This window comes from Besnoitia besnoiti, chromosome V (assembly GCF_002563875.1).
Source record: "Besnoitia besnoiti strain Bb-Ger1 chromosome V, whole genome shotgun sequence".
NCBI classification, from domain to species: Eukaryota; Apicomplexa; class Conoidasida; order Eucoccidiorida; family Sarcocystidae; genus Besnoitia; species Besnoitia besnoiti.
In genome coordinates, this window is record NC_042360.1 from 412,346 (window position 1) to 424,369 (window position 12,024).

A 12,024-nucleotide genomic window follows, 5' to 3' on the forward strand; every position below is an offset into this window, starting at 1 on the left:
CTGCGGGGTCGCCTCCCCACGGCGGCGAGCACGCGATGCACCCGTCTGCGCGGGGCGGCGTCGGCCGCGGGGGAAGAAACCCATGGGGCGTGTCAGCAACTGGGAGATGGAGCTCTTGGCTCAGAAGTTCCCGATCCGCGGCGAAATTCTCGGCGAAGACCGCTACCTGAATCGCTACTTCTTGGTGCCCACGGCGCGTGGCGTCCCTCGCATCTTCGTGGAAGCGTTTGCTCATACGCAGATCGACCCCGTCGAGGCTATTGACGGCTTTGTAGACCACGTCGCCGCAGCGGCGATGGAGCAGGAAGAGCGGAAGAAGGAGAAAGAGGAAGACGACGGCGCGGCCTCGACACTCGCAGAGAGTGCTCCCGCCGGAGGGATTCCGACCAGCAACGCGAGCTGTCCTCCGCCCTCGTCCCTTTCTGCGCTTTCCTCTTCGTCGCAAGTTCCAAACGGCCTCGACGCCGGCGCGGGGATGCCAGGCGGAGGGGCGGGCGCCCCAGTGCCCGTGGGTCTCCTGCCGGGAGACAGGGTAGGCGAGCGCCGGTCAAGTCGGCGCATTGCGCAGCGCCACCAGCTGGAGCTCCTGCATGAGGCGTCCTCATCAGGGACCCCTCTCGCGGGCTCTGTGCTGAACGGGTTAGGCGCGGGCTTCGCGCGCGCCGAGGAGAGAAAGCGAAAGCGAGGGAGCCTCACGGGCGAGGGGAAGAAGTTCGGCCTGGTCGCGCCGACTGCGGCGATGAAGAGCAGCGTGTTGAGCGCGCTCTTGGGGTCGGCATTCGTCGAGGGCGCCAGTGGAGTGAAGAAGCTGCAGGCGCAAGAAGGCGAGAAGGCGAAGCACGTGAACGACTTCGTCAGGCGCGCAGTCGACTTCTCATCCATCTCCACGTACCTTCAGTACCTCGAAGAGACGCTCAAGGCCTGCGGACTGTTTGTTGTGCCACCGGGGCGACCGCTGCAGCAACTTCAGCAGGCGCTCTCGCCCTACTTGACGCGGGAGCGCGCGCTGAAGGAAAAACTCAGACGCGTCGACCAGCAGGTAAGCGCAGGGGACGGAAGCGGAGGAATGAACTCGAGGCTGAAGGCCAATAGGAGATGCGTCACTCAGTTGCATGCACCCTCCGGAAGGCAGTGGGGGACCTGCTGGGCAAGAGGGAGAGATCGGAAGCCGCGGCGAGGCCCGCGCGTGGGTAACTCGTGAAGAGAAACAACACCAGATCAAGAACCATAGGAGGGGGTTCCAGCACTGGTTGAGAGATAGAGAGAGCGAAGGAAAGGGAGAAGGATAGTCGGGGGCGAGCGAGCGGACGTCGCAGATAGGAGGTGGAACGCAGAAAACGGAGTCAGGGCGGAGCGAACCGCGACACGAGACAGAAGGCGCTTGCTTTGAGGCTACTGTGGTGCCACCGTACATGTTCGTTTTTGTTCTCTGACTCTCCTGTTTCGTCGGAAGAGACTGGCTTCACGGCCCCCGGCTGCAACGCGAGCCTCGGCGCTCTCTTCTGCGTAGCGTGTGGCGGGGAGACTGTCTTCTTTCCTCTCGGCCCGTGCTGCCCTTTGGTGGATGTCTCCGTCTCGATTCGAGGTTCTCTGCGGACGCTGTGTTTTCAGTTCCAGCAGCTCGCGGCGAGTTGTCCGCTGCCCACGCCGCCGCGCGTATTCATCCCGCCGTCCCTGTTTGCGGCCTGCATTTGGCACGGCTGTCGGCTGCTGCTGCAGCTCGAGGAGGCACTTCTACTGCCTCTGTTTGCGTCGTCCTGGGGGTTCGCAAGCGTCTTCCAGAAGCAGCAGCACGTGCTGCGACTCTTCCACGAGAGCCAAGACCGGGTGGCCTCCAAGCGCTCAAGTCCCTCTGCCTCTCTCTCCCAAAGCCGAGGAGAGCGGAGCGACGGCCGGCGCGCCGTCCTGCTCAGCGAAGACGAGGGCAGCGGCGCGTCGTCGTGCGGTCGCTCTCGAGAGAAGGAGCGCGAAGAAGGCAAGAGAACTGAAGATGAGAAGGAGAGCGGCGAAGAGAGTGGATGGCGGCGGAGAGCATCAGACGCGAAGCGCAGGGGCGGAAAGGACGAGGAAGACGACACCTGCGACGCTTTGAAGGAGCAAGACGAACTCGCACAGAAGCTGCAGACTCGCGTCTGGCCTCAAGACGTTCTCCACAAGTGCCTCTCGGCGCTCGCTGCGCACGCGAACGTCATGGGCGGAGAGAAGAAAAAGAAGCCAGAAGAGCCGAAGGCGTCGATGAAACGGGAGGAGGAGGAAAAAGAGGTCAAGTTGAAAGTCGAAGACACGCTCGCAGCTGGAGGCCTCGCGAGTCGAGAAGAGAACGCCAAGACTGAGAAAGCAGACCATGAGGAAACGGTGCGAGAGGAACAGAGAGAGGCAGAAGAGCAAGAGGCGCAGTGGATGGAAAGACGAATATGCCTGGTGAGTGGGGCTTAGAAGCAGAATATACACCCCTGCAGAGGGTTTGAGAGAGACAGTCGCGCCGCGGGGTGCTCGTTTGAGATGGAAGTGATGAAATTCGCCATCAGTCCTCTGTTCTGGAGGTTTCTGTGTTCAGTGATAGAGTGACGTCCAGGGGTCTTTCTGTGCGGTGTTGAAATGCAGGCCTGTTTCAGTTCTTGTGGGGTGTCTGCATGCGCCGCAGCCTCTTCTTCCATAGGAGCCATGCATTAGCTTCGTGACTCGTACGCCTGTGCTTGCGTCGGCCTGTCCCTGCATACGCGTCCTGGTCTACACGTCGGAGATCCCAAATGTGCAAAGCGCGGATTTGGCCAAGATCCGTGTTTTCTCGTGGCTTTCCAGGAGGCGGGTTGCTAGGTTGTCTTTGATCAGCGCAGACTCTTGTATCAGGTTACATCGTCGGTTGCTCGGGGTTTGAGGCATTTCGGTTTCCGGGGCCCTGTTTGGTGCGCTCAGGTCGTCTTTGCTCAACTGCTTCTGTACATCGAGAAGCGGCTCCACACGCTCTCGAACGTCCACACAGCGACGTGGCATATTCAGCAACACCACCAGTGGCGGCGGGAGGTGACGGCCTTAGGCGGAGCCGCTGCGTTGGCTCAACTGGCGCTTCCGCTTCCTTCTTTCGAGTTCTCCGCGTCGCCGCCGGCTGGGGCGAAGAGCGAGGGCGAGGAGAAAGTGCAGTGCAGGGGCGCCAAAAAGGGCGCGAGAGGAGGCTCCGCGCGCAAGGCGGCGACCTCGGAAGAGTCGCGAAGGGAGCGAGGGGGGACGCGGAAGGGACGGGAGGAGGACGCCGATGAGCAGGAGAAGGCAGACGAGGGCGGAGAGAGCGACGACGAAGAGGGCGAAGAGACCCAGGACGAGGGCGAGGAGGACGGAGAGAAACCGAGCCTGGACTGGCAGTCCCGCGACGGAGAAGACGATCCTGAGAAGGCGCACGACGACAAAGACGCGGACGACGAGACCCGTGCGGAGGGCGGCGGCCTTCCGCCCTCGCCTTCGCTGTCTCCCCCTGCCAAAGCTGACGAGTTCATGCCTGCGGCGACCCCGGAATCCTCTGCGCCGGAGGCGGAGCCTGCGTCCTCGGCTGCCGCTGCTGTGTCTCTCGCTGCTTCTTCTTCCGAGTCCTGTGCGCTGCCTCCGGACTCGCCCCTCCAGCGCATTTTGGCGCTGATTGACGCGATCGGCTGGGACCGCGACCCCACGTTCAGCTATCTGCGGACGCTGCGGCAAAGCGAACTCGAGGAGATGCGACGCACGCGGGAGGAGGAGGAGAAGCCTCGGTGGGCGGCGCTGCTGGAGCGCGGCGAAATGGACGGCGCGCAGGGCGGCGCGTCTGCGTCGTCTTCGTTCGTCCCTGAGGGCGAAGAAGACCCGCTGCTCTCGTGGACCCGCGTGCGAAACCGACACGATGTCCTCGCCGTCTGGGGCTTCTACCTCAACATCTGGAAGGCCTTCGGCCTCGAGCGACAAAAGGTCATCGACGCCAGAACTACCGTCGACCGGTAAGAGAGGGGCGGGCAGCAAGGCCGCGCAAGAGGGAGAGTGAGGCAGGCAGAGAGAGAGACTCAAACGCAAATGGAAAAACACGCTGGCGAGAAAGCGTGGGAATGACGGAGGACGCCGCGAGAATAAGGGGAACGGGAGCTCGCCAGGAGAAGCTGATGAAAAGGTGAATGCAGCGTATGGAGGGAAAGAGGCACCTCTGGGCTCTGCAGTCGCCTTGCGCGTTGTTTTTTCGGTCGCGGACCCAACTCTGCATCGTATCTAGGGTCTTTCCGCGGGCTCTTTAGCCCGTTTAGGTCAGGTTGCCCGTCCGCTGTCCCCCGCTGCTGCCTTCGTTTTCGACGGCGGGAGCGTGGTTCGCTTGGCGGGGTTCGCGCGTGCCTCACTGCCAAAAAGTCGATTCTTTCGATTTGTTTCTTCTTTTTTCAGAAACACCTTCTTGTCCTTGCTAGCCCATGACGAGCAAAGGGCCCACCTGCCTGACGTCGGGACGCGTCTCTTCTACTTCCGCAGAGGCCACGAGCAGATGATGACTGCAATCCAGCAGGTGAGGAGCGATGTTTCCGACTCCAATTTTCTTGCCTCCGTCTTTTTCAGGCCCTGTTAGGTGCGGCGTCACGCGCATGTCTCGGTGCTGCTGTTTCGCGGCGGCTGCGAAGGCAAGGCGCCAGCGCTGACGCCGGAAAGGCCACGTAGAGGAAAGTGAAGACTGTTGCTCTTGTGTCTCTGCTGCTGACTGGTTTTCCCGCTGTTTTCCCTGCTTCTGTCTCGCTGCGGCGGCGCCATCTCGTATCTGTGTTCACTGTTTGAGCGTATGTCTTTACGAGTTGCGTGTATCGTCTTCATTTGCCTCACTCGGGTTTCCAGACAGCTTGACAATCTCTTGTTTTTACGGTCCGTTCTTCTTCGTCTCGGTCGCGTTTCTGGCGTTCTACAGACAGCTGCCCCCTATTCTCTCTCTTGGTCACCGTTTTCTTTGTTGGCTCAGGAGTACGGGGACACAGTTGAAGGCAGGAGGTGGGTGGACTCGACGTCGATGCCGCTGTCGATTCCCTACGAGCTCGGTCGCGTCGAAGAGTTGATTGTGGACTCGATTTCGTATCACCCGGGCATCGTCTCGCCTCTGCCGCCGCGCGCGGCGCCGGCTCTCTCGGCGTCGTGTCTGTCCTCTTCGCTCTTGTCGGGTCTGGGGGGCTCTGAGGCGGAGACGGGGTCTTCGCTGCCGGAAAAGCTCTACAGTTTTTCGATCGTCGACGACCCGTATGCCCTGGGGCTGCTTGTGGGAGACGCGTCGCGCACCAAGGCGCGGAGTGTGCCTTCGCAGGGCGGCCGAAGAGACGCGAGTGGTCCGGCTAGCCTCGGGAGCACGCCCGCGGCGTCTGCGGCGCCGACAGCCGGCAGCCCGCCGGCGTCGCTGTGCACTTCTTCCGCGCCGACGACCGCCGACTTGCTGCTCTCCTCGCGTCTGCCGCACGCGGAGCTGGGGCACGCTGAAAACGACGTGTCGCTGCCAGCCGCAGCGGCGACCCTGAACAGTCTGCCCTGCGCCTCGACGCCTGGGCACGTGTCCTCAGCCGTCCGCACGCCAGGAGCCGACCCGACCTCTGCAGGCGCCGGCGGCGAGATGGACGGGAGTGTGACGCCCTCTGACCCGCTCCTTTCCGGCGAGCGCAAGACGCTGCCTGCGGGCGTTCTGGGGCAGACCGAGTTCGAGATGCTTTCTGCCGCGGACCCCGTCGCGTCGGCGTGCCAGGAGGCGGAGAGAGCTCGCCAGCTCCTTCTCCAGACGCGCGAGGGCAAGGCACGAGACGACGCCGGCGAACAAGACGCCAAAGTCCACCTGGAAACGGCGCCCTACTACAGAATGGTCTGCAGAGTGCTCCGGAGGTAAGCGGCGAGAAAAACGGCGCGGCGGCGCTTCATGCTGGCTGGGGGCACGCGCCCAAGTTGACGCAGCTTGTCTCTCCGCTCGCTTAGCTCCTGAGTCTGTACCCCTCTCAGTTTCACGCGGGTGAAGAACTTGTTGTTGCGTGTGCAGTCTCTGCCGCGCCGGGAAACTCAAGTCCGATCTTTGATTTGAAGCACCTCGGGCTGCGTGTTTCCGCGGCGCGTAGTCCTCCCCGCCGCTGTCCTACTCCTGAACCCCTGCGTGTGCGTCACTCCGCGGTCTAGTGTGTGCAGTGGCTCGGCTTGTTTCAGGTTCCACGAGACGACGGCAGACAATATCTCTGATCGCGTCAAGTCGATTGTCGCTGCTGCGGCGGCGGCGAACGAAGAGAAGCCGCACACCCGGACGTCTTCGCGTCTGCTCTCCTACCAGAATCGGTCGCTGTCGTCGCGTTCGCCACTGGCTCTGCGGAGCTCAAGCAGCAGCGAGCGCCGTCTCCAGTCCTCGCGGCAGAGGAGTCAAGGCGGAGACGAAGAAGGCCACGCGGCTCCGGAGGGGGCGATCCAGTTCCCGCATGCTTCGGGTCCGCTGGACGAGCGCGAGGTCGTGTTGTGTGTGCCGCTGCGAGCGGATGATGTGGAGTTCGTGGTCAAGAGAGAGAAAGTCTTCAACGCGTTAAATCTGTGCTGGAACCCAGGCATGAAGTTCCGCATGCTTTTCCACACTGCCGTCTCGGCAGCCAGCGACAGCGCGGCCTGCACAAAAGACAGGGAAACTGCTGGTGCTGCTGCTGCATCGGGGAAAGACAATGGCGCCGCGGCTGCCGGAGGCGGGACAGCTGCAGCCGCAGGGACGGCAAATCACAACGCCGGCGCGGGTGCGGGCTCAGCGTCGGGAGACCGAGCCGCGGGGACTGGCGGAGACAAGTCGTCGCTCTCCACGACGACGCGGTACACAGGCACGATTCGCCGAGTCGATCTTCTTCATCCGGACTTCTGGGAGAACGTGCTCGTTGAGTGGGAAGACCGCAGCCGCGCCGGGGGGGTCGCAACCGCCGCAGGATCGGGCGTCGGCGGCGCCAGTCGAGGCTCCAGCGGAGACAAAGGAGAGAGGGGCAGTGGACAGAAATCCGACGCAGACAGCGGATTCGAAAACGTCAGCCTCTGGGAACTCGAACCCCTCAAGCGACTCAAAAGACCGGGAGGCTCCAACACAGGAGACTGAAGTTGATGTGCTCCTATGTATATATGTATGTAAGCGTGTATGTATGTGTCATATGTATATATTTGTAATTTCGCGCGCGTGTTGGTGTGCCTGTTCTGGGTAACGAGGTTAGGATCGTCTGCGTTTTGTCCTTAGAAGCAGTAGGCCTCCATCATTCGTCCGGCTCAGATTTGCGCTCAGAGCATTTCCTGTTTTATGGCTGGCACCGGTCTCGTCTGCGCGCATCTCTGTGGACGTGGAAGTCTTCGCCTGCAGTTTTTCTCGTTTCGCGCTCATGGTCCGGCTCTCCGCCACGTGCGCGTGACTGTTTTTTCAACCGTGCTTAGCAATGAGCGATGCGGGGAGCGAATTTGTCTTTTTTCACACTCAGCTGACGGCCTGTGCGCGCTGCTGCTCAGTCTCCTTTTGATCAGTTGTTCTGCGAAACACTTGTTCACCTCGTCTGCTTGTTCGCGACTGTCTTCACGCAGCTACGGGAACTGCCCCGCTGTGCACAGAGCATGCTGGTGGCATCGTGTGTCCTCTTTCGTAACACATACCAATAAACAATCTGTTTTTTCGAACTGCAACTGCATTCCCTGTGGACGTGTCCGCTCCCTCCTTCTCTCGCGCTGGAAACGCCTCGCTGGGGGATTTCGCCTCCCCCTGCACACAGACCACGTCCCGAGGCCGCTAATCTTCACGGTCGCAAAACAGTGACAAACGTGGTGCCTACCGGTTCTTATGGCCAGTGCGCTACGGGCATGTTCAACCGTAGTTTAGGCTCCTTGTCTCCACGATTTAGCCAGTGATGTCTTTCACGTTCTGTCTGACGCCCGTGGGAGACGACATGTAGGAAGTTGGGCGTAGTTGCGGCAGCCCAGATCCGCTTCGCAGGTGTCATAACAGTGTCGACGTGAGAGCGACGCTACTTTGCTACTTTTATGGAACCTTCATCAAAGAGACACGCACTTCTCAGTCTGCAAACGTACACTAGTGACTGTGGGCTCCAGTGCTAGGACGCAAGCGTTTCTCCTTGCCGGCTCACAGTCCGCGGTGACGACGATCGTTCAGGCGAGGACAGAGAAGAATGGCGTCTGAGGGAACTACCACGTAAGCATATCAAATGCGCAAGCGAAGAAGCGGATGCTTCTCGGTTAGTCAGCGTGTCCTCCTGTGATGATCCAGCGTTTTTTAAGGACGAAACTGAACCTTCTCGGTTGGCGGGGGGAGGTACTGACCTTGTGGTATCTGCCCTACGCTGCAAATTTCATCCGCAGTTGATTTGCTGTCATAATTTCGCGCGCTACACCTGTGTATGGGCCGCAGAGAAGCGCAGGTGAAGACATGTGGCGACGAAGAATATGTCAAAAAACTGGCGGCAGGCACAAGCGATGTAACAACAACTCATATTCTGGAGGAATGATTTTGCGGCGCTGCAGGTAGCATCTTATCACCATCGAAGAGCAGGATCTGCGTCAGCATCCCCGAGAAAGGGTGCTTGGCAGTGGCACTAACTAGATCTATCGAAAGGGTGCACTCCGGTAACTCCAGTGGCAGATGTGCTGTTTGTAGCAGCAGGACTCGACACGACTAATTGAGATCGAACGACCGGCGACTTGAGGTCGCAGGAGTACGTTATATAGCCCCGCATGATTCGACGCTGGGGCGGGTGTGAGCAGTCCGCGTCTGCTCACATCCCGTATCGAGGATTGGTTCAAAGAAGTTACCATATCCTCCGTACAAAGCAGGCATTAAGGACTTAAAGATCATAGCTAGGCCATGTATCGTTAGTATCACATTATAAGTAGCTATCGTCTCTGTACAAATGATCCGCGATGCAGAACTGTGTAACTCAAACCGAATAAACAAAGACACTGCAGTACCTAGAATACTGAAGATAGGCTTCGCGACCGGGAGTGCGTCGCACATTCACGCGTTGCTCGCTGAAGTTGTTTCCAGAGTTGATTCTACAAAAGCTTCCGACACTGCCTTGAACCGCAGAGGCGCGGCTCTGTAGCGTGGCTGCTACGCGTTCTATGAGTCAGACAGTAAACGGATCCTGCCGAACGCCTTTCCCGAGACAGAAATCAAGCAGAGAGTGCGACGAACAAACGAAAACGACATAGTACATGCAGGAACGGACTCGCAATCCAGCAGGAGACGCAGGCCAGCACCTGCCACTTCTGTCCTCCCTGCACCGCACACCCCTTTTCCACAGGCGTGACGGCCACGAGAGGACCCACGAGCGGGTCAGCTCCCCCACGTGAGGTCGCTGTTCTCTGACGTCCCCCGCCGAAACTCGGTAGATCTGCTGCGCTTCTAAGGCTCTGAACACTGCGCGCGCCACTCGTGAGTTTCTGCCTCTCCTCGTTGCTGTCGTAGCGTCTTTGCCACCAGGACACAAACAGTCCGCCTATCGCGCAATCGAGCGCGGCTTCACTTCCTCCACGTGACGTTTCGGTTCCTTCTCTCCTCTGTTGTTCCGCTACTCGCTGCAGCGCCTTGCGGTTCTTCTAGCGCTCTCCCTTTACGTGGTGTTGGACCTTTTACATGCTGCCCTTGAACTGAATCGCCTGGTAGCCGTAGTACATGACGTTCAGGGCGCCGATGACCATGAGCGTGACAGGCACAGTCTTCTTCGTCGCCTGTGAAAGTACCGAGACATCTTACAGGATTGCAGCAGCTGACCGGTTCCCCCACGTCGCTGTCGCGGCCTCTTTTACCCTGTTTCGACTTTTCTCCCTTTTTGTTTTTCCTCTGCCATCGCCCCGCCTTACACCAGAGTTGGTGGGCATGCGTGTGCAGACGTCTTCCTCGACACGCAGTCCTCTGCTCTTCTCTTGTCACGACGTTCCCAACCGACTGCCTCAGGTGCCCCCTGCGTCACCGTTTCCGTAGTGTTCCCTTCCGCTGAGCTTCCCTTTCTTCCCTGTCTTTTCAGGCGTCTCCTCTCCCTCTCTTCTTTCCTTATACCGCTGCAGCTGGTGTACCTGTTGAGTGCACCACCGCAGCTTCTAAGACTCTGGGCCTCCATGGGTCGCTGAGCTCCCTTATTCCTGCCTCCTACGTCTGATGGGACAAGCTAGCTGTGGTTTCCCAGGACTTGCTACCTTAGACTCACCACAAGGTACCTTTTGTAGCCCATCGCAGCGGTGGCTGCCCCGCCCACGGTGCTAAGGACCGCAGCCCCGCCAATGTGGTCAGTCTGCGTGAAGAGGTAGGTGCTTCCCAGGAAAGAGGTCGCCAGCGCAGCGCTGCCAATCAAAGAAGGAAGCGAATTCGCCTTCCAGTAGGCCATCCCGCCGCCTGCGAGCAGGAGTCCGGCGCTGGTTGTCGCCAAGTGATGCAGCCCCATGTTCAGATAGCGGCCAAGACAAAGCGGACTCAAGAACGGACGGACAAGAGCAGCGGAAAAAAACAACCAAAAATCGCAACAGAAAATAAAAGCGGAGAAACGGGGCGGATCTCACCGCTCGCTGTGTGCCTCTTTTAAAGCGCAGGCAGAAGGCGGAGGTACGCTCTGTAGAAAAGACGTACGCCCATGTCCACGTCGAGAGGAAGACAGGATACCAGATCAGCCACCAACCCCTTCATGAGCAAGACTAAATCCGGCTCGTTTCCACCGGGGAGAATAACCACTTCAAACACACACCGAAGATCCTGACGGCAAGCTTCTTTTGTGTGCAGCCTGGCGGCATAGCGATGTGTCGACTCCTAGCAGGGTGCCAGCCAGATCCCCCCCCCCCGCCCTCAAAACCAGCCAATCGCTTGTGCCAGCGGTTGAGCCTGCTAGCATTGAGCGGTCTGGTGGATACCTTAGATCGTGCTTTACTATGAGTTTTGCGGTGATGTGAAACTGGCAGCAAGCAACCGTGGAACAGTTTTGGGCAAAACGCCTGGGCGCGGCGGACGCTGCACTGGACAGCGCGCAACCAAATAACGACAGGGTGTGGTACGGAGATCCGTGTCGTACGGAGATTTACAACCGTCTGTCTCAACTACTAGCAGCGCCCGACGCACGCGGTGTTTATGACGAGTTTCTCTGCGCGAAATTCAGGATGCATTTAGGAAGCGAACTTCTAGTGCGCTAGTCTGGTGTCAAGAACACACCCTCTCTCCAAGAGGTCCGGGCACACCTGGTGCTTTGTCTTCGACGATCCACGCCTTCTGAAGCTACCTACAGACGCGTGCAAAGCAGGCTTGAGTCGTTCGGAGATCTTAGAGACGAGCATGCTTGTGGGCTTCTTCACGTAACCCACAGACCCTATCTATCTCTGCACACACCTGTCCGTACTACGCCATCCTCCATCATCTGCTGCGATCACTAGGATGCATTCAAACAAGAATACTCCTTAGTGTCTGCCTACAGGCCTGGATCTCAGAAAGCAATGACACCTGCTTCAGTGTTCGCGGCCATAAAGAAAAGTGCCAACAACAATACGAAGCCTGTTTTCTGTATGATGCCTAGAGAGAACAAAGACCAGTAATTCTGAAGGAAACACGAGCTACACTTCCATCATATGAATCCGTGAAGGTGCTTGCATCTACCTCCGGGTTTCTGTTTAACCTCCTCTCTGGCGCCCGTAAAATTGCAAAAGCTGGCGCAAGCGAGCTGGTTCCAAACTCGCTCTTTGCCTCGATTGTACCAAACACGCGGATTAACACCTTTGTCACTCCTTCCTGCCATGTGACGACGAATTCTCATTGTCTTCTATCATGCTCGTTGCATAGGGAGCAAATCGATAATCTGCCGGCGTCCGTCCCCCCCTTCCCCTATGTTTTTCCAACCCTGGTGTATACATCTACATCTATATTCCGACTTGTATGCATGTGTGCGTACATGTATGTATGCCTACGTGCTATAGTCATTGTTGCGATCTGGGGATATGTGAGGATCGCTCATCTGCTGCCCGCCAGCTCATTGCTGCCAGCCAGCAATGAGCACCCTACGTGTCTTGGAGCAAATG

The 12,024-nt window shown here is 58.9% G+C and overlaps 2 protein-coding genes across 2 annotated transcripts; one reads left to right on the forward strand and one right to left on the reverse strand.

Annotated features, from left to right (window-relative positions):
- Positions 1 to 82: 82 nt before the first annotated feature.
- On the forward strand, positions 83 to 7,075 carry BESB_058820 (uncharacterized protein; the record flags this gene model as incomplete). Its single annotated transcript, XM_029364296.1, has 6 exons — positions 83 to 1,039; positions 1,612 to 2,421; positions 2,917 to 3,962; positions 4,393 to 4,510; positions 4,952 to 5,850; positions 6,163 to 7,075. The coding sequence occupies 6 exons, from the start codon at positions 83 to 85 to the stop codon at positions 7,073 to 7,075; spliced, it is 4,743 nt and encodes a 1,580-aa protein (XP_029219004.1).
- Positions 7,076 to 9,603: 2,528 nt separating this feature from the next.
- BESB_058830 (uncharacterized protein) lies at positions 9,604 to 10,412 on the reverse strand (the record flags this gene model as incomplete). The annotated part of the gene is made up of 2 exons (XM_029364297.1): positions 9,604 to 9,702; positions 10,179 to 10,412. 2 exons carry the CDS (start codon positions 10,410 to 10,412, stop codon positions 9,604 to 9,606), a joined length of 333 nt encoding a protein of 110 aa, XP_029219005.1.
- Positions 10,413 to 12,024: the final 1,612 nt, after the last annotated feature.